Source organism: Acomys russatus, chromosome 3, assembly GCF_903995435.1.
Source record: "Acomys russatus chromosome 3, mAcoRus1.1, whole genome shotgun sequence".
In the NCBI taxonomy this organism is placed as follows: Eukaryota; Metazoa; Chordata; class Mammalia; order Rodentia; family Muridae; genus Acomys; species Acomys russatus.
Window position 1 is genome coordinate 40,570,745 of NC_067139.1, and position 18,667 is coordinate 40,589,411.

The window sequence follows — 18,667 nt, forward strand, 5'->3', positions numbered from 1 at the left end:
AGGCTTAGATGGAGGCCATTGGACGTAAAGACGCTAGAGGTTGGGGCATGTTGATAAGTGGCGGAAACAGCTGAGAGTGGGGCACAGGATCCAAGTGTAAGGATTTGTATTTAAGGCAGGATTTTGTTTTTTAGGGTTTAGAAGTTTGGAGGAAGAAAAGGCGGCGGCTTTTGCTTTGCAGCTACTGTCTGAAGGAATGCGGTTGTTAAGAGCTGGAAAGCTCGCAGCCTTGAGTTGACCATGTAAACGTTAATAACCAGATAAGATGAGCTATCGAGCTGTGATGACACACATCTATGATTCCCAACACTTAGGAAGCTGATCCAAAAAGTGAGTCGGACGCCAGTGGTTACACAGAAAAAGTGATTTGGGGGTAAGGGGGCCAAGAGGAGATAAAGGGAGAGCAGGAAGAATTTTAAATGGTTGAGAAATGGTGTGGAGGTACATTCTATAGGATTTGACAACTTGATTGATTAGGGTTAAGAAGAGAAACAAAGGAGCGTTTGAGACCAGGTAGTTATAAGAGGGACAATGACTACTCAGAGGACAAAGAAGGCAGCTACTTTTTGAGTTTAGATTTGAAGGGGTTGAAGGCAGCCAGATAGCTGAGGTCACTAAGAAGTCGGGAAAGTTCTAACACCGGTAAAAGCCTGACCTGGATCGTACACTGTGGCTGGGGAAATAGCCTTGTGGATACTTGCATTCTATGTCCAGAACTCCCAGCATTGGCCTGTGGTGGTGGCACACACCTTTAATCCCAGCACTTGGGAGGCAGAGGCGGGCGATCTCTGTGAGTTCGAGGCCAGCCTGGGCTACAGAGCAAATTTCAGGACACCCAGAGCTGTTGCACAGAGAAACCCTGTCTTGAAAAACCAAAGTCAAAATAAAAAACAAGCAAACAAACTCCCAGCAGGTTAGCATGCTCTCATTGCCCCAAAGACTAGCAAGTGGGTCCTTGGGCCTTGCTAGCCGGCCTGTCTCCCATGCCCCCCATAAAAGATAGCACGTGAGGACTGAAACCAAAGTTGTCCTTCTAGATCACACACACACACACACACACACACACACACACACACACACACACCACAAAAGAACATAAACTGATTGCTGTGAGAGAAGGGGGCAGACTCAGTTACATCATCCTTAGAGCCTTACTACCCCATGTACAGCCATAAAACATGTTGCCAGTAAGTTTGTTAGAAACGTGCCGGTTAACAACTGCAATTTCACAGAAATTCCCGGGGGTGACCCCCATCAGCGTTTGGGAAGCTCAGATCTACGTGGGGAAAGCCAACGGAGGAGGGGGAGCAGCAGCAGCAGGCTAAGGCACCAAAGCAGGGGACTGGAGTCTCATCAAAGCTGGGCCCAGGGAGCGTGGGTCAGACCCACACCCTGTAGAGGCTGAAAGCATGAGGGAAGAAACGTGTGTGAGGTTTGTCATTGGCTGCCGTGGTCACCACACCAGCTACGTTCTCCAGACACTATGGCTTTAGGGACCCTTCCTTTGGGACTGGAGATTGCCTAGAGACATGGAGAAGTGAGTGGGTGGATTGATCAAGAACACACAGTGTCCCTAGGGGTTGTTTCTGATTTCTCAGCTGAGCGAGGAACAAGGTCATGTTGCTGGATGGCTAATTGTTTATCACAAATCCGCGTCCCTGAACACAGACCGCTTTTCTCAGCCTCTTTTGGTCAGTGTGCTTAGGTGTTATCTCCAACAGAAGACAAGCAAGAACTGTGCCTGCCGCTGCCGGGTGGGACCCTTTATTGAGGGGTGTACCGCCTTCCAGGTGTTTCCTCTTTCTGCCAACTGGACCCTGGGCATAGTAGCTCTGCTTCAGTTACCCAAAATACTTCAAGCATCCGGAATTGGCAGAGCCAACAGAAAGTGCCTGGATGAAGAAGAGCTTCTCCATCTTTGGCCCAGAACACCCATTACGTGAATGATGTGTGGATTCATGTTGCGTTAGAGCTTTAAGGCTCTGGGGTCCATTTGTTGTAGCCATTTGGCTTTGGCTAGTTGACACAGTACTAACCAAGTCATAAAGAAGAGAGAACTAGGCGTGTCTGAGTGAAGAAAGGTGAACAGACTAAGCTTTTCAGGCACAACTAAGCCCTTCAGTGAAGGGTCAAGAGATTACAGTGAGACCAGTCAGTCAGTGACACGTTCTTCTCCAGGTCACGTGCAGCACTGAGTGGGTACCTTGGGCACTCACAGGACAGGGAGGTGGCCGGGAGGTATCATAAGGAAGAAGGATGAAGCATTGATGGTAGTAACACAGGGGGCATTGCTGGGTCGGGCATGCTAGAAGGGAAGGCTAGGGGTAAGGAGCACCTAGGTGGATGCTGAAGTTGGGGCAGGAGAGGTGGCTCAGTGCTTACAGGCACCAGCTGCTCTTCCAGAGGACCTGGGTGGGTCTGATTCCCAGTACCCACATGGTGGCTCACAAATGTCTGTAACTCCAGTCCCAGGAGATCTTCTGGCATCCACAGGCCGGGACATGAGTGTGGTGCCCACAGACATGCAGGCAAACACCAGTAAGCAGCAAGCAAGCAAGCACAGTAAGGTTTCTAAACTGGTGCATTTGACCAGGCTAAATGATTTTTAGGACTTGTGTCTTCTAGGAAATGACCTAAATACCAGTTGAGGACTAGGGTCTGCACGTTAAAACTAAAAGGGATCTATCTGTAGCTCTTGGTGCTATCAGGGCGCCAGGAGTGGGTGTGAGAAGGAGAACTGTGTGCTGTACCAGAGAGCCTAAGGGGTTCCCCTAAGGTCTATCTGGGAAAGGCTTGGTGCATAGACTCTTTGGGGGTATCTTAGAAGATATAGTGGAGTCTGGCCCCCACGTCAATCCTTTTCCACGCTGTCAGGCTGTGAAGCGAGCAGTTTAGGAGTTTGCTCCGCCATCATGCTCACCACAGCCCCCAAAACAAGAGTGAGTCATGCACTAGAGCACATGAAACTGTGAGCGAGAGTCAGTCTTTTCTCCTTAAAAGCTGCCTGTCTCAGTGTTCGTTGCAATAATAGCTGACTAACAGGAGGACCAGAGGGTCAAAGAGTTGAGAGGCAGTGAGGGTTCTGAAAGGCATGTGCACGTGTTTTACTGTTTATATGTAGTCAGGCATGGTCTCGGTCACCAGCTCACTGCACAGCCGTGGTCTCTTAAGATTGAATTGCATGGTGCTGCCCAGCTGCAGTTCCAGCACTGAGGAGCTGGAGGCAGTGGGACCATGAGTTTGCTGCTGGCCTAAGCTACAAAGAGAGTTTGACGCAAGCGAGACCCTGTCATCACAGAGAAATAAAAACCCAACCAAACAAGGTAATGTTGCCTCATGACATCTAGCTACCGGCGTCTGTGTGCGTGGCCTGCATGCCGTACAGTGACTAATTCACCTCACCATTTGTTTTTCAGGACACATCCCTGTCATCATGCCGTATCAGACTCTCCCGCACATGTGTCTGTATGAAGGAGCTTCTCTTTGCTCCCCAAGAGCACCCATGTTAAAGGCTTGGTTGCCAAGGCAGTGCTTTTGGCACATGCCAATGCATATGGTTGGTAGAGATGGGGGCTGGTGGAAGGTGTCTCATTGAGGGAGGCAGCTCCTGGAGGGGTGATGGCTCCACACCTCTTACTTAATCTCTGGCTACGGAGTGGTTTTCCTTGCTAAGTGCTCATTCGGGGACCTCCAAAACTGAGCCACCATTAATATGTTCTCTTTGTAAGTTGTCTGCGTTAGGTACTTGTTACTACAGTGTAAAGCTGACTCCTGTGGAGGGGGCCAGTGCATCGAGAGGGAAGGGACCTCTAAAGGTGACGGTTGGGTTACTGCAGTGTGGGGTGTGACTTCTGAGTCTTACAGCAAAGCTGGCCACACATCAGAGATTCCAACCACTAGCTCTCAAATGGAGGCAAATACTTGAGGATGTGCACATTATTTGAAGAAGCCCCTGCGGAAAGACCAGCCTAAATGAGCAAACAAGGAATTTTAAAAGAATAAGATGGTGGGGGAGGTATAAAATCAGTGCACAGGTACAAAAAGAGTCAGTTAAAAAAAAAAAACTGAAATTAAGAAATTTTATTTCATTATGTCATGTGTATAGGTGTATGGATTTTTGGATTGTATCTATGTCTGTGCACTACACACATGCAGTGCACTCAGAGTCCAGAACCGTGCATTTGGTCCCCTGGAACTGGAGTTAGAGATTGTTGTGAGCCTCCATTTGGGTATCTTGAACTCTAGACTTTCTGGAGAGGATCACTATAGCTTTGATTAAACACTATGGCCAAAAGCAACTTAGAGAGGGCAGGGTTTATCTGGCTCACACTTCCACATCACAGTTCATCACTGAAGGAAGTCAGGGCAGGAACTCAAACAGAGCAGGAACCTGGAGGCAGGAGCTGAGGCAGCGGCCACGGAGGGCTGCTGCTTACTGGCTTGCTCCTTGTGGCTTCCTCAACCTGCTTTCTTATAAAACCCAGGACCACCAGCCCAGAGATGACACCACCCACAATGGGCTGGGCTCTCACGCATCAATCACTAATAAGAAAATTCCCTACAGCTGATCTTACTGGAAGTGTGACTATAGCTTGTGTCAAGATGACCTAAACCCACCAGCATAAGCAGCAAGTGCTCTTGACCACTGAGCCATCTTTCTAGCTCAAAGTCTTAAATATTCTGATTTCCATCTGCTTTATCCAGGAAGTTATCAGAGAGAATTACTCCATCCAAATAAGGGCACAAATCAAGAAGCCAAAATATGAGGGTCTGATAAAGAGAAACCAAGGAGAGGGCAACAAAACTCCCTTAGCCTAGGTAAGGCAGGGGCTCCAGGAAGAAGAGTGTTACAAGCCTGGAGACCAACTGGTCCATGCTGTTGTTCTCGAGTAAGTGGGCTCCAGAAGCTGGTCTCTAGTGTGGGGGATGTGGTCTCCAGTGTGGGGTGCCTCATCTCCAGTATGGGGTGTCTCCAATGATGTGTTGAGGCATGTGTCAGCTCTGGTGGGACACACAGATAAAACACTGATGGCCATAGAGAAAACTAGACAAATGAGAAAGGGGTTTAGAAACACCAAGAAAACATGTTTCTAGCAAAGTGCCTGTTCAAGGGTACCATTTCCACCCACCGGCCAGTGACACTCAGGCAGAAGGGGTTGTGCTACTTCGCACTTCCCCATCTGCTCTGCCAGACAGTACTCAGGAGTGCAAAGAGCAGCACTGCTGCATCCCACTGCTGAGTGTGAGGCCTACGTGGAGGAATCCTTTATTGTGGACGGCTAATGTACAGTAACCGCACAGTGGAGTAGGAGGTTCTGTGTTTGTCGGTGTGGCGACTGGAACGTAAGTACTATGGGCAATGTTCATATACTCGGTATATAATGGGGAAAAGTCTCGTGAGGCTATGTGTTACATGGTTTCAGCTACATGACATTCTAAGAGGGGAGACTATGGAAACAGTGATAGAGCAGGTGATTGGTGGGAGTTAGCATGGATGGAGGGTTGGCTAGGCAGGGCACTGAGGACTTTTATTAGGGCAGTGTGACTAGTCTCTGTGACAGTGAACACTTGTTATTTACAGTCATGTAAACACTTAGAATGTACAACTTAGTAAACGCTCACGTAAACTGTGAACATTGGGTAATAAGGATAGGTCTGTGAGCTGAGCATGGTGGCTCACGTCTGTAACCTCAGCACCCAGGAGGCTGATGAGCACATGTTCAAGGCTAACCTGGGCTACATATCAGAGCTTGGTAGTGTTGTGGACGTTTTGGTTTATGATATATAAATGTGTTTTTGTTTTAAACCCAGGTGTGGGACATGGGGGCTGCCCCAGTTTGTCCACAGCTGCTCACTGCTTCATGAGAGGGCACATGATCTTTGTCAGCTGGGAACTGCCTCCTGGAGGGGTGGTCTTTGCCAGTGGGAATAAATGCCAGACCCAGAGAGAGACTGGGGGATCAGAGAGGGAAGGCTACTGGTGCTCCCTCCTGCTGCTCCTGGTTGCTGTTGATGCACTTTGATGAGAAGAAGTAGGCGATATCCTGAAATGAGGATTGGACTTGCCCCAAAGACCCCTATGATCCTAAACAGCAGGAAGTAGCTGAGGAAACTATGCTCCTTTTCCACACTAACCTTTCTCTCCTACCTGGTGTTGGAAGGGATTAGGGCCGAGAAGGGAGAGATTCAAGGAACCCAAAATAAAATAGATTTTAAAAGTATGCTGGCATGGCAGGGCATAGGAAGAAGGTATAACAGTGCAATACCCTTCGATATTGTTGAGGCAGCTACACGTGTGTGCAGTTGGGTAGGTATGTGGCACATCTGCCTTCTGTTCTATTTTGTTATGAACTTAATGCTTCTCTTAAAATATAATCCACTTAAAAGGAAAAGCAGAAACCCCAACAAAGACAGCCCCCTCTCTTCCAGAACACTCCAGGACAGGAGGCGAGCAGAGGAGGCAGGTGAGCTGCTGAGGTTGTCTCCTGACTTGAATGGCAGGTGTGCTCTGTGACAGCTCACCAAACTGTCCACTTGGGATGTGTCCACTGTGGGTAGGGGAGCATAAAAAGAACTAAAGCAGAGGCTGGCCATGGTGGCACACATCTTTAATCCCAGCACTCAGGTGGCAGAGGTAGGTCCATCTCCAGAAGTCCAAGGCCAGCCTGGTCTGCAGAGTGAGTTACGGGACAGCGAGAGGTATGAAGTGAGAACTGTGTCCCAGACAACAACCACCAAAGCCAAAACTTAAGCAAGGCACAGTCTCTGATCCAGAGGAGGAAAGCTTTTCCATAGCTTGGCCAATTACATACAGATCTTAGCTATCTACCTTGCTTGCCCATGGGAGACGTTACAGTTTCTCCTTTGAGATATTGGGAATTTAAAGGAAGGTTTTATACATGCTAGGTAAGCACTCTGACACTCAGCTGTATTCCCAGCCCTCACTCCGGAAGTGTGTGGAAGTCTTCTTCCTTGCTTATTGGTTCACAATCCCACAGAACTCTTCAAACTGTAGGTTCTAGCACCCTGGAGTCTCCTTCTGACAGTGTGCCTGCTCAGTCACAGGTAATCTGATCAGAGGTGGACTGTTAACACCACTAGATGGACACAAGCTAATGGGAAGGAGCTCCCTCGAAAACCCTCAATGGACAGCTACTATGGTAACGTCAAACTGGATCTGATTACTTCTGTATCGCAGTGTAGATTAGGGCATGACAAATGAAGGCTGCTTGCCAGCAGTCTGATTGCATGTCTATGAAATGAGCCACCAAGTGAAGCAGGTTTCTTCAGCTTCAAGAAATGTCATTTTTCCAGCTATGGTTCAGTTATTCTAAAGTAAATATTGCTAAAGGAAGAAATAAGTATCCAAAATACTGGTCTAAATCCCAGTTAAAATTTTAGTTTTTCCACTCATAAATCAATGGTAGTCACAAAGTATGTCTTACGCTTGTGAAAGTGGATTTAGCACATTTAAAATACTTTCCTGACAGAAGCCACATGGAAATGCAGAGATACGGTAGCTTCTGTTGTTGAGACAGGACTGAGCTGAAGAGCAAGCTATTTGGAAAATGCTTTAGTATATGTCTGCTGGAAGTTATTCCATTCACACAGCCAACTGCGGGAGCCTACAGCTAACTCACCCTAATCACGCACACACTGCCTTTGAACGTATTTGTATAGTCCTCTAGTAAAGCCACAGACTGTCATATGTAATTTAAAGCGACCATTTTTTTCTTAAAAAGTGATTAAATGTTGAATTTGAAATATTTCTTTAAAAAAATATTTCACTTTTTAAAAGTAAAGAAATGATAAGTAGCTTTTTTATTTTTAAAAGGGCTCACTGGTGGCTCAGAAATGTACTGTATTAAGATTGTAATGGGTGGTTGTAACTGGTGCCACCCAGAGCCATCTGAGGACATGTCCAGTGAGAGGAGATACACTTAGCCCTAGAGCTAGTTGAGATGCTGCCCAGCCACGAAATGGTGGTACCTCAGAAAGGGATGATGTCAACATAAACATACCCTGCTTTCCTATTCTGCTAAGTCCTCAGTCCTACTGGGTCCTGAAACGTCAAACAAAAGTAAATGCCATGCCCAGCCTCTCAAGGCAAATGGCTACTGTTTGTAATCATGAATGGAACTCTTCTCCATGTGGATATTTTAATGAAGGGGAAATTGAACAAAATAGAGAGTATATTGCTTAGTGAAAAATGAATAATCAATTTTGTCTACAATCATATTTGCTTTGATCGCCTCTTTCTGGTTATTCTTTGTAAAATCACTTCAGATGTGACTAAAACCCCTTTAGTTTACATTACTGGCTGTTTCTTGTGATGTCAACTGAATGACTTCCAGTCTCCCTCAATTCTTAGTGAGGGAAGCTTTTATATCACCTTGAGTAAATGGTAACCACAGGAAAAGAAACTAGTATAAAAATTGGGCCATGTTCATTTTCTTTATTCCTTTCTTTTTTCTTTTCTTTTTAATTTTCAAGACAGGGTTTCTCTGGCTGTTCTGGAATTCACTCTGTAGACCAGACTGGCCTCAAATTCTGCACCAGCTTGCCTCTGCCTGCAGTATGCTGGGATCTGGGGCTGTGTGTTTGATTCAAATGGTAAGTTCAGTGCTCATTTGTGAGTCTTCTATAGGAGGGATTCCAGTGGGTGTCTTCCACAGGAGTCTAATGTAGGCTTAGAGATGCCTGATGTTGTTGGTAAGTTTCTGTCCTTTTGTCAGGAAAAGAAGTCCTCTCCAAGTATGCTTACAAAATTTCTCTTGCTGGTTTATGAAATGTTTTCAAGTAAACCTTCCTGTGCTATTCCCTCCATTCCTGTTCCTAGCCATGTGTCTTCTCATCTGTCACCTGGATCCCAGTGGGGAGTGAATGGTAAAGCACCATGGTGCCTAAAACTGGGGACATGGGATCAGGTGATGAATTCCTCTAAAACAATATATAAGATGCTTCTTTGGTGAGTGTAACACACATCTGTAATCTATCTCTCCAGAGGCCTAGAGGGCAGAGTCGAGAGTTCCAGGGATGAGAAGAGGGGAGGGGGGAGGGAGAAGAGGAGGGGAGGGGGGAGGGAGAAGAGGAGGGGGAAAGGCATGGGCATTTCTGGGGCTGTAGAGATGGTCTAGACAAGCAGCTTACAACTGTCTGTGACTGCAGCTCCTTCTGCTCTCTCTGGGCACCTGCACCGTGTGCACAGTCTTCTCTCTTACCCACAAATATAAGCATTTAAAGTCGTGTGTGTGGCAGGCGGGGGGAGAGGGGGAGGACACTTTAGGCTCAGTGTTTAGTGCTTTCGAGGCACACACAAGGCCTTGGGTCCCCAGCACTGTAAAAGACCCCTTAAATAAAATCAAACGAACAATATTTACCTATCTGGATTTGAAAAATGATACTTTGTTTTGTATGTACTGTAGTAAGCTTGAGGTTTTATAACTTCAAGTTAATCTTAACTAACTTGAATAATTTTAAAGTAGTTTTCTTTGTTATACTTTAAAGACAACGCCTTCTTTTTCTTTTTTTCTAAGACAGGGTTTCTCTGTGTAGCCTTGGCTGTCCTGGACTTGCTTTGTAGACTGGGCTGGCCTCAAACTCACAAAGATCCACCTGCCTCTGCCTCCCTGGGTGCTGGGATTATAGGTGTGCACCACCATGCCTGGCTAAGACAATCATTTCTTTTCTTTTCTTTTCTTTTCTTTTTTTTTTTTTTTTTTTTTTTTTTTTTTTTTTTTTTTGGTTTTTCGAGACAGGGTCTCTCTGTGTAGCCTTGGCTGTCCTGGACTCACTTTGTAGACCAGGCTGGCCTCGAACTCACAGCGATTCGCCTGCCTCTGCCTCCCGAGAAGACAATCATTTCTTAAAAGGGTTTAAACTTTTCATTTTTCTGAGTGGCTTTATTCCTTGAGCATAAAGGATCTTACACATTAGGATGAAGACTATAAAACCACTCTGTCTCCCTTAAAGCAATGTAGCGATAATCCAGTAGAGATCTCTGTTAGAATTAGCCAGTGGAACGTAACACCTAAGCCTACCACTCCAAATAAAGGCATTTCTGTGCCTAGTGACAGATGCGGGGCATCTACCAGAGAAGACTGCTCAGGCATGGATTTAAGCCAATGGAAAGTCCACATTAGCCAGCCAGGGACTACACTGTTGTTTAGGATCACAGTGTAGCCCAGGGCCTTTCTCAGGTTGAGCTTTAAACAGTCTTATGTTTTGTCCTGGGTTGACATACTTAACAAGAACAGTTAGCCAGAAGTGGAACTGTAGAAGCCAAAGAGCAAAGTTAGTACATTTAGAGACTTTCCCAGAACTATGGACTTTGGTGGATTAGGTTTCTGTTTTCATTTTGACAGGTAGTGCTATGTACTGAGTTTTACAGCCTGAATGACACTTCTACCATGGTGTCAGTTGTGCTATGATCACAGGGCATGCTAAGGTCTGGAGCCCTGTTACAAGGACCTTCCTATAAAAATTAAAATATATTAAAAGAGACAAACAAATACAGCTTTTGGCTGCCCTGGGGGAGTTTGTTTTTAAAATTTGTTTAAAATATTATTTATTATATAGTACTCTGTCCATGTGCGCCTGCCAGCCAGAAGTGGGTACCAGATCTCATTATAGATGGTGGTGAGCCACCATGTGCTTGCTGGGAATTGAACTCAGGACCTTTGGAAAAGCAGCCAAGTGCTCTTAACCTCTGAGCCATCTCTCCATCCCAGAATTGGGGGTGGGGTTCTTTTAAATTACTAGAAAACATTAAAACCTGATACTGTAACATCAAGGTTTTCCTAGGTTCTTTTTTTTTTTTTTTTTAATGTGCATTGGTTTTTGCCTACATGTATGTCTGTGTGAGGGTGTCAGGTCTTGGATTTATAGACAGTTGTGAGCTGCCATGTGGGTGCTGGGAATTGAACCCGGGTCCTTTGGAGGAGCAGTCAGTGCTCTTAACCCCTGAGCTATCTCTCCAGCCCATTCCTAGGTTCTTTTTTGTAACTTCCTGGTTCTGATTACTCCCTTGCTGGGTTCAATTCAAAAGGTGCTGTAACCATCAAATACCATCTTCAGAATTTGGTGCCTGTGAGCAACTCATCCAAAGAGGAGATAAGCAGAGACCCCTGTGAAGGCCTCTGTCTCTGTAGAGAACTGAAAACAAGTAAGCTCATAAAAAGTCAGCTCAGTGCCAGAGCACCTGCCTCGCATGCCCCCAGCCCTGAGCTGACCCTAGGACCAGGAGTTATCCCAGCAATCAGGCAGAGGCAGGTGGATTGCTGTGAGTTCCAGGCTAGCCCAGTTCACAGAGCAAGATCCAGGACAGCCATGGCTACAAGGAGAGACCCTGTATTGAAAAAACAAAAAACCCATTTTATATATACAGAGAAACTCAGGCTGTGGAGATGGCCCAGTGAGTAAAATGCTTGCTGTTTAAGCACGAGGAGATGAGTTCAGATCCTTGGCACCCACAAAAAGCCAGGTATGTGCGTGTTTTACTATAGCCCCAGTGTGAGGTAGGGGTGGGGCAAAGACAGGTGCATCTTAGGGGTCTTGCTGGCTAGCCAGCATAGTCTATTTTTATTTATTTAGTTAGTTAGTTTGGTTTTTTGAGACAGGGTTTCTCTGTGTAGCCTTGGCTGTCCTGGACTTACTTTGTAGGCCAGGCTGGCCTTGAACTCATAGCAATCCGCTTGCCTCTGCTTCTGAGTGCTGGGATTAAAGGCATGTGCCACCACCGCCCCAGCATATTCTAAATAGTGACAGGTTTTGTGAGAGGCCGTTTTTCAAAAAATTATGTGTAAAGTGATAAAGGCCACCATAAAGTGATAAAGGCCACCAGCTTCATTCTCTGACTTCACAGGCACATGCACAGTGAGTATGTACAAGAAGCATGTGCCAGCACCCCCCACGGAAACACAATGACAAGCACATGCCAGCACCCCCCACCACGGGAAACACAATGACAAGCACATGCCAGCACCCCACCACGGAAACACAATGACAAGCATGTGCCAGCACCCCCCCAGGAAACACAATGACAAGCACATGCCAGTACCCACCCCAGGAAAACACAATGACAAGCACATGCCAGCACCCCACCACCACGGAAACACAATGACAAGCACATGCCAGCACCCCTCCCCAGGAAACACAATGACAAGCATGTGCCAGCACCCCCCCCCAGGAAACACAATGACAAGCACATGCCAGCACCCCACCACCACGGAAACACAATGACAAGCACATGCCAGCACCCCCCCAGGAAACACAATGACAAGCACATGCCAGCACCCCCCCCAGGAAACACAATGACAAGCATGTGCCAGCAACCCCCCCACAGGAAACACAATGACAAGCACATGCCAGCACCTCCCTCCCAGGAAACACAATGACAAGCACATGCCAGCACCCCTCCCCAGGAAACACAATGACAAGCATGTGCCAGCACCCCTCCCCAGGAAACACAATGACAAGCATACCCTTTCTACTTGGCAATCAGTTCACATTTGTATTATCTGATGAAATCATTGCAGTTTTATGTAACTTCTGTTGCTCTGTCAGTGGAATGAAAGTTTTTATTTCCAGAGGTAAAATAAATGTTTTAATTTCCTATGTAAGAAGGATTCTAGTATCAAAACACATTCTTGAATGAATTATTAAGGCATCATACATTAATCTTAAAGAAATTTATAATTAGGACCTGCATTAATAAAAAGATATTAACTAATATACAATTGGGTTTTTTGTTGTTGTTTCTTGTTTTTTGAGACAGGGTCTCTGTAGTCTTGTCCTAGAGCTTGCTGTATAGAGCAGGTAAACAGCAACCTGCCTCTGCCTCCAGGTGCTGTGATTAAAGGCATGTGGCACCACACTCAACTTGAGACTAGTATATGATATTTTGTGTGTGTGTGTGTGTGTGTGTGTGTGTGTGTGTGTGTGTGTGTGTGTGTAGACACAGGCACACATTAAACAATGGATTCAGGGAGGAAATAGGTGTGGAGAGAAGTCAGTGGGAGCTGAGTGAGCACCTGTAAGGTAGTTTTGCTGCTGGATCTAATTTACACATGAAAGTATGGAAAAGAGACAAAACAATACTTCAGGGAATTATAGTGAGATGTTGCCTGCCATAGACAAATATGGTAGGAAAGAACAAATTGCCCATTTAATTGAACCAGAAAAACTGAAGAGAAATTTTAGAAAGACCTTGTGTACATTAACACCCAAAGCCTGTGAGGCTAGAAGCCTGAGGTTGTTGAGTCTCAGCTTTCAGCCTGTTGAACAAATGTGCTACCCACGCACCACACATAGCCACTCTGCTCACGCATAGGTTCTTTCCTTAGAGTGACAAACGACTTGTGTTATTCTGTGATCATTTTCCTGTCCAGGAAGTTGCAGACATTTCTCACAATTCTGGCATTGTATGAGATGTAATGCAAAATGCATAGGGCAGGATGAAGGGGGGGGGAAATTGCATTGCATTGTATTAATAAACCAAGAATATAAAAATAACTATGGAAACAAAAGATACCACGTTAGAGTTAAGCCGTCTCTGTGGGTCCTGACCGCTGTCCTGCACCTCAGCCACAGGCTTAACTCTGGCAAACATTTTCATTCTACTAAACACACACAGCAGGTATGTAACTCCGGCTCAATTGGGGTTTATCTGGACCTTAAAAAACAGGAACATGCTTGTACTTTAATATTCAAATGCTCAGGGCTATAATGTACTTCTATAATATGCCTTTATATTATAAAATAATATATATTTGAAGGGTATTTAAGTTTTAATTTTGTTCTTCAAACATTTTGAAAAATCAAATATGCCTGGAAAAGATCTTAAGCATACTTAAAAGTAGAAATAGTTCAACATACCAAGCATTCAAAAATACATTTATAAAATAATAAAGCAGAAAATACACTATAGTACATGAGAGTAGTGTCAACCTCCCTGTTCTTTATCCCAGGAAAGAGCTCATGACCCTCAGCTTTAATTCTGTGTTAGAAAAAAAGGTCTTTTCACATAATTACTAAATTAAAGCTTTATTGTTCAATGCCTATGCTTTGAAGTCACTAGGCTTCCTCGGATACTTCGAGGGAATCAGCAGTCACTGACTGGACCCCAGCTCCAAGACTGGAGCGACGTAATGACAGCTCCACGGCAGAAATCTGACGTAATTCTCTGCGACACAATTTGACAGGCTTGACACCCTGAAGCTGCCCAATACTTCTCAAGGGCTGAACTTGGGATGGTGGTGGACTCTGGGACTGTAGGAAGGGATGGTCCTCTGGCTTATCCGCATTGTTCAACAATTGGCCACTGGAGGGTGCTATTGAGCCACAGACTGGAAGTGAGTCTGAGCCACCTTCCAGAATCTTCTGGGGCAGTGGTTGGGTTTTTAAGCTGCTTGAAGAATTGTCTACTTCTCTTTCTCCTCCATTCAACTTTGTACCTTGAGTTCTAGATGCCCATTTTACTTCTTCAGAAAGCACAGCTGCCTCTTCTGGATTCAGAACTCCATCTCCAGCATCATGATCTAGAGAGAACCCCACACAAGACAAAACAAAGCAAATGCCATATTCTCAAAACCAGGTACTTTTGCCACAAGAGCCTTACAAACTACATCATTATCACTACACATATGAGACATTCAGACAAATCAGCTGTGTGACTGTGACTCAGTCTTCATTCACTTAGAAACCTCTTCAATGTAAATAACATTTTATTTTAACCCATTAAAGTTTAAAAATCATCTGGTGATTTTGGTATTCTCTAGAAATCTATGAGTACTTTGTGTGTCTCTGATATGTTTTTATAGAAATAGTTGCTATTTTTAAGTTTAATGTAATTCAGTATTTTATTTTATGTATAAGGGTGAGTACCTGCATGTGTGTCTGTGCACCTCATGTGTATATATGATGCCTGTGGAGAGCCGAAGAAGGTGCCATATCCTTGGGACTAGAGTTATAAGGGACTGAGCCACCATGTGGGTGCTGGGCACCAAGCCTAGGTTCTCTGAGTGGTCAAGTGTTTTCAACTGCTAAGCCACCTTACTAGCCTGAAGAGTTATTCATTTTTATGTATATGAGAGTTTTATCTGCGTTTATGTATGGGCATCATGTGTGTACAGTGCCTGAGGAGGCAAGAAGAGGTTATAGGATTCGCTGAAGCTGGACTTACAGGCAGTTATGAACCACCTGGCGTGGGTGCTGGGAGCTGAACTTGGGTCCTCTGTAAGCGCAATATGAGCTCTAAACCAGTGAGCCATCTCTCCAGCCCCTCTGATCTCTCTCTTATATTTGTCCTCTGGTTGGCTTGTCACTGGTTAATTTCAAGTTCTGGCTAAGTACAGACAGCAACGGTCAACACTGGCCCTGCCCTTATCTCCAGGCACACATCATCACACACATGTATGAAAATGTGGTCTTGGTTGGCCCCTAGTGTGACAGTAGTATTCCATTACCCATCTGTATTCTGTGATGTGTGCCACAACTTCCACTATCAGAGTGGAAGTCAGAGCACACCCGTTAGTGAATGATTAAGAGCAGATGAAGAGTTAAAACCTCAGAAGTCTTCAATAAGAACATCTAATATCAAACATTTGCTCATGGGGAGGCCCACACAGGATATACTTAGCTTCTCCTTCAACCTGGAATGTGCCTCATGGAGAGAACTTGCTGCTTCAAGTTGAGTCCTCTGACCCCCGCCATGTCCGCCCCCCCACATAAATGCACACACGACAAATAATGGGAAGAGTCCAAGTGGGCTTGTTTCTGTCTCACATACGGGGTGAGACTAAGAGGCCTGGCTCCGGGTACTGACTGGTACTTGAGGGTGAAGCTTCCCAGTGACTAGAATGTGTGGCAGACTTTGGCAGCCACTGCTTACACCATCTTTGTGTCTGCTGCCTGTGAAGATCTGGATCAGCAGTAGTTCATGGTTTCTGGTTTACAGGGATTCCAGGGAAGTTCTACTTTGTTTCCCCAGCACCAGGATCAAGCACATAGCTATGCAAGGTCAGGTGTTTTAAACCCTGGATTATAAACTAGAACATGGTTGTCTATATGTAAGTGTTCTCTAGTCATAGTAATTATTCAGGTAGAAATGAGTATTTCTTTTAAATAATGTCCTAACTTTTAAATTTTGGGTTGTTATTTCAGAAATATTGATTTCCCCTGATTCTAATCATAACAATATATTACCTTCCAGGAACTTTTGACTTTCACAGAGTACTTTGCCATGGCAATCATTCTATTAAGGGGCTAACTTTAAATATGTACATTTAATTATTACACAAGGAAATATCTTTGAATTTGATCAAGTGTTTTAAATTTCTGGAGGTCATGCCTTAGGACTGACCTTAGAAATACACATGCTTTTACTTTATATTTGTATTTGTTTTGGTTTTTGGGTGTTTTGTTTTGTTTTCTGAGACAAGGTTTCACTATGTAGCCTTGGCTTTCTTGGACTTGCTTTGTAGACCAGGCTGGCCTTGAACTCACAGTGACTCACTTGCCTCTGCCTCCCGAGTGTTGGGATTAGGCCATTTGTATTATTCTTCTTTGGACAGTATTTTAAAAGCTTGTTGAAGAAAGATTTAATGTGTTATATGTATGTATGTGTGTCTGTGTGACGCCAGAGGTGTCAGACCCTCTGAAGATGGAGTTACAAGTGGCTGTAGGTGCCATGTGGGTCCCAGGTCCATAGCAAGAGCAGCCAGAGCTCCTAACTGGCTCCTTTGTACACTTGTTTCTGGTAATCAGAAGGCTTAATTCCTATAATATAGGAAAATAATAGATAGGGCCTTAAAAGTTAAGAGTCAAAGACAGCAAAAGCCACTGGCAATTAATACAAATAATTTGCTACAGCTTTATGTATACTTTTAATATAAGTTATATATTCAAATTTTACATATTTTTAATATCTGAAAGTATATCCTGCAACTGTTAATACGAGAATGTTAGCTAGTCTGTAGCTATAACCATGACTAGTACTTGAAGTGAAATGAATAGTTCTGTAGCTACTGTTTTATATTGATAAACTCAGAACCAATTGAGGAGTGTAAGCTTAAGCCTCAGCAGTCCATACTTGCTGGGCATGTGTGAGGTGCAATGCTCAACTCCCATTTAAGAGGGAAGAGGTTCAGTTTATTAATTCACTGCACAAGAATTAAGCCCAGCATTTATACTCACCAATACATTATTTGAAGCAATCTTTATTTGGAGTTAATATATTCTTTTGAAACTACACTTCAGCCATATTGTACTTTCATTTTCAAATTTGATCTGAAATTTTCCATAATAAAGCCCTGCCCATAAGAAAAAAATGAGTGTGTGGTGGCACATGCCTTTAATCCCAGCACTGAGTTCAAGGCCAGCCTGGTCAACAGATTCAGTTCCAGAACAGCCACGGCTACACAGAGAAATCCCGTCTCAGAAAACAAACAAACAAACAAACAAACAAGAATAAAGAAAGGAGGAAGGAAAAGAACATTTTTTCAGCGCTTCCCAGGGTGTCTGTCTTATATAGACTAAGTAAATACTGTGTGTCTACAGAGACACATTGAACACCTCATGCCTTGGGAAATGCTACATGACAGGTGAGGTGGGGCCTCAGCAAATGTTAGGGAAGCAAGGTTAGCGTGGCAAGTGACCCAAAGCCTTACGCTCTGCTAAGGTGTGCTGCTGCCATGGCGATGCTCCTTGTGTAGGGCCTTTCAGTTTCTTCTTAAGCTCTCTGCTGGTTTTCTTATAGAAGTACAGATCTTTTTCCAGCTGCTGGATTTTGTCCTCATATTTTTTAAAGGTTTCTATAATGCTTTCTCCATCTTGCTCTACAAAGTAAAAATGTACATTTAACCTTGGCTTTAAACAAATGAATCAAAATTACTTTAGTGTAGCTCTAGGCTCATTTTAAAGAGTCGGGAGAATGTTACCTGATGGGATTTTATTTTCAGCCATAGTATGTATTCTTTTGCCTATAAAACTTTTATCAAAGGATTGATTCCTTCATTTTCTTCTCTACCTACTACCAGCCAGCCACTTCTTGTTTACAACTCAAGCTTTTCACGGGGCATTTCCTCTAAAACACAAACAAACAAACAAACAAAAACTCCGAAACCTCATGTGTGTAGAACTCTGCCAGTCACCTGTGTTAATATATCAAGTTTGCATTAGATTAGGACTGTGGATATATGAAAGGTCATAAGCCAGGGATTATAGACCCAAGAAATATACAGCCAAAAAAACCCACAAAAAGAAAAGCTGTTACTAATAAATCTAGAAAGATTAAATCACAACGAAAAAGCACTAGAGCTTTGTGTGGGAGCTTTGGTTGTTGCTCCAGGTAGCCTAAGACTTACAATTAATATTTATGATGTGTACTTTTGTTCTATAGTGACAAATCTTGTATCAGGTATTTTTAGACCTTTATTTTTTTGTTTGTTTGTTTTGGTTTTTTTTTTTTTTTTTTTTTTTTTTTTTTTTTGAGACAGAGTTTCTCTGTGTAGCCTTGGCTGTCCTGGACTCACTTTGTAGGCCAGGCTAGCCTCAAACTTACAGCAATCCACCTGTCTCTGCCTCCCAAGTGTTTTTAGACCTTTATATGGCATATGTATTAGGCTCTATTGGTTTTCAATTTTCTTTTTCTATCTTATATCTTACCTAA

General features: G+C 44.2%; 1 protein-coding gene across 1 annotated transcript in view; it reads right to left on the reverse strand.

The window, feature by feature from the left end:
- Window positions 1-13,825: 13,825 nt before the first annotated feature.
- Kif27 (kinesin family member 27) overlaps window positions 13,826-18,667 on the reverse strand; it is a 70,352-nt gene continuing 65,510 nt past the window's right edge. The window contains exons 16-17 of the mRNA XM_051172612.1: window positions 17,667-17,834; window positions 13,826-14,537 (exon numbers count right to left, since the gene is read on the reverse strand). Coding sequence (XP_051028569.1) covers window positions 14,074-14,537; window positions 17,667-17,834 — 632 coding nt within the window. The 3' untranslated portion in view covers window positions 13,826-14,073. The remainder of the gene's footprint in view (window positions 14,538-17,666; window positions 17,835-18,667) is intronic.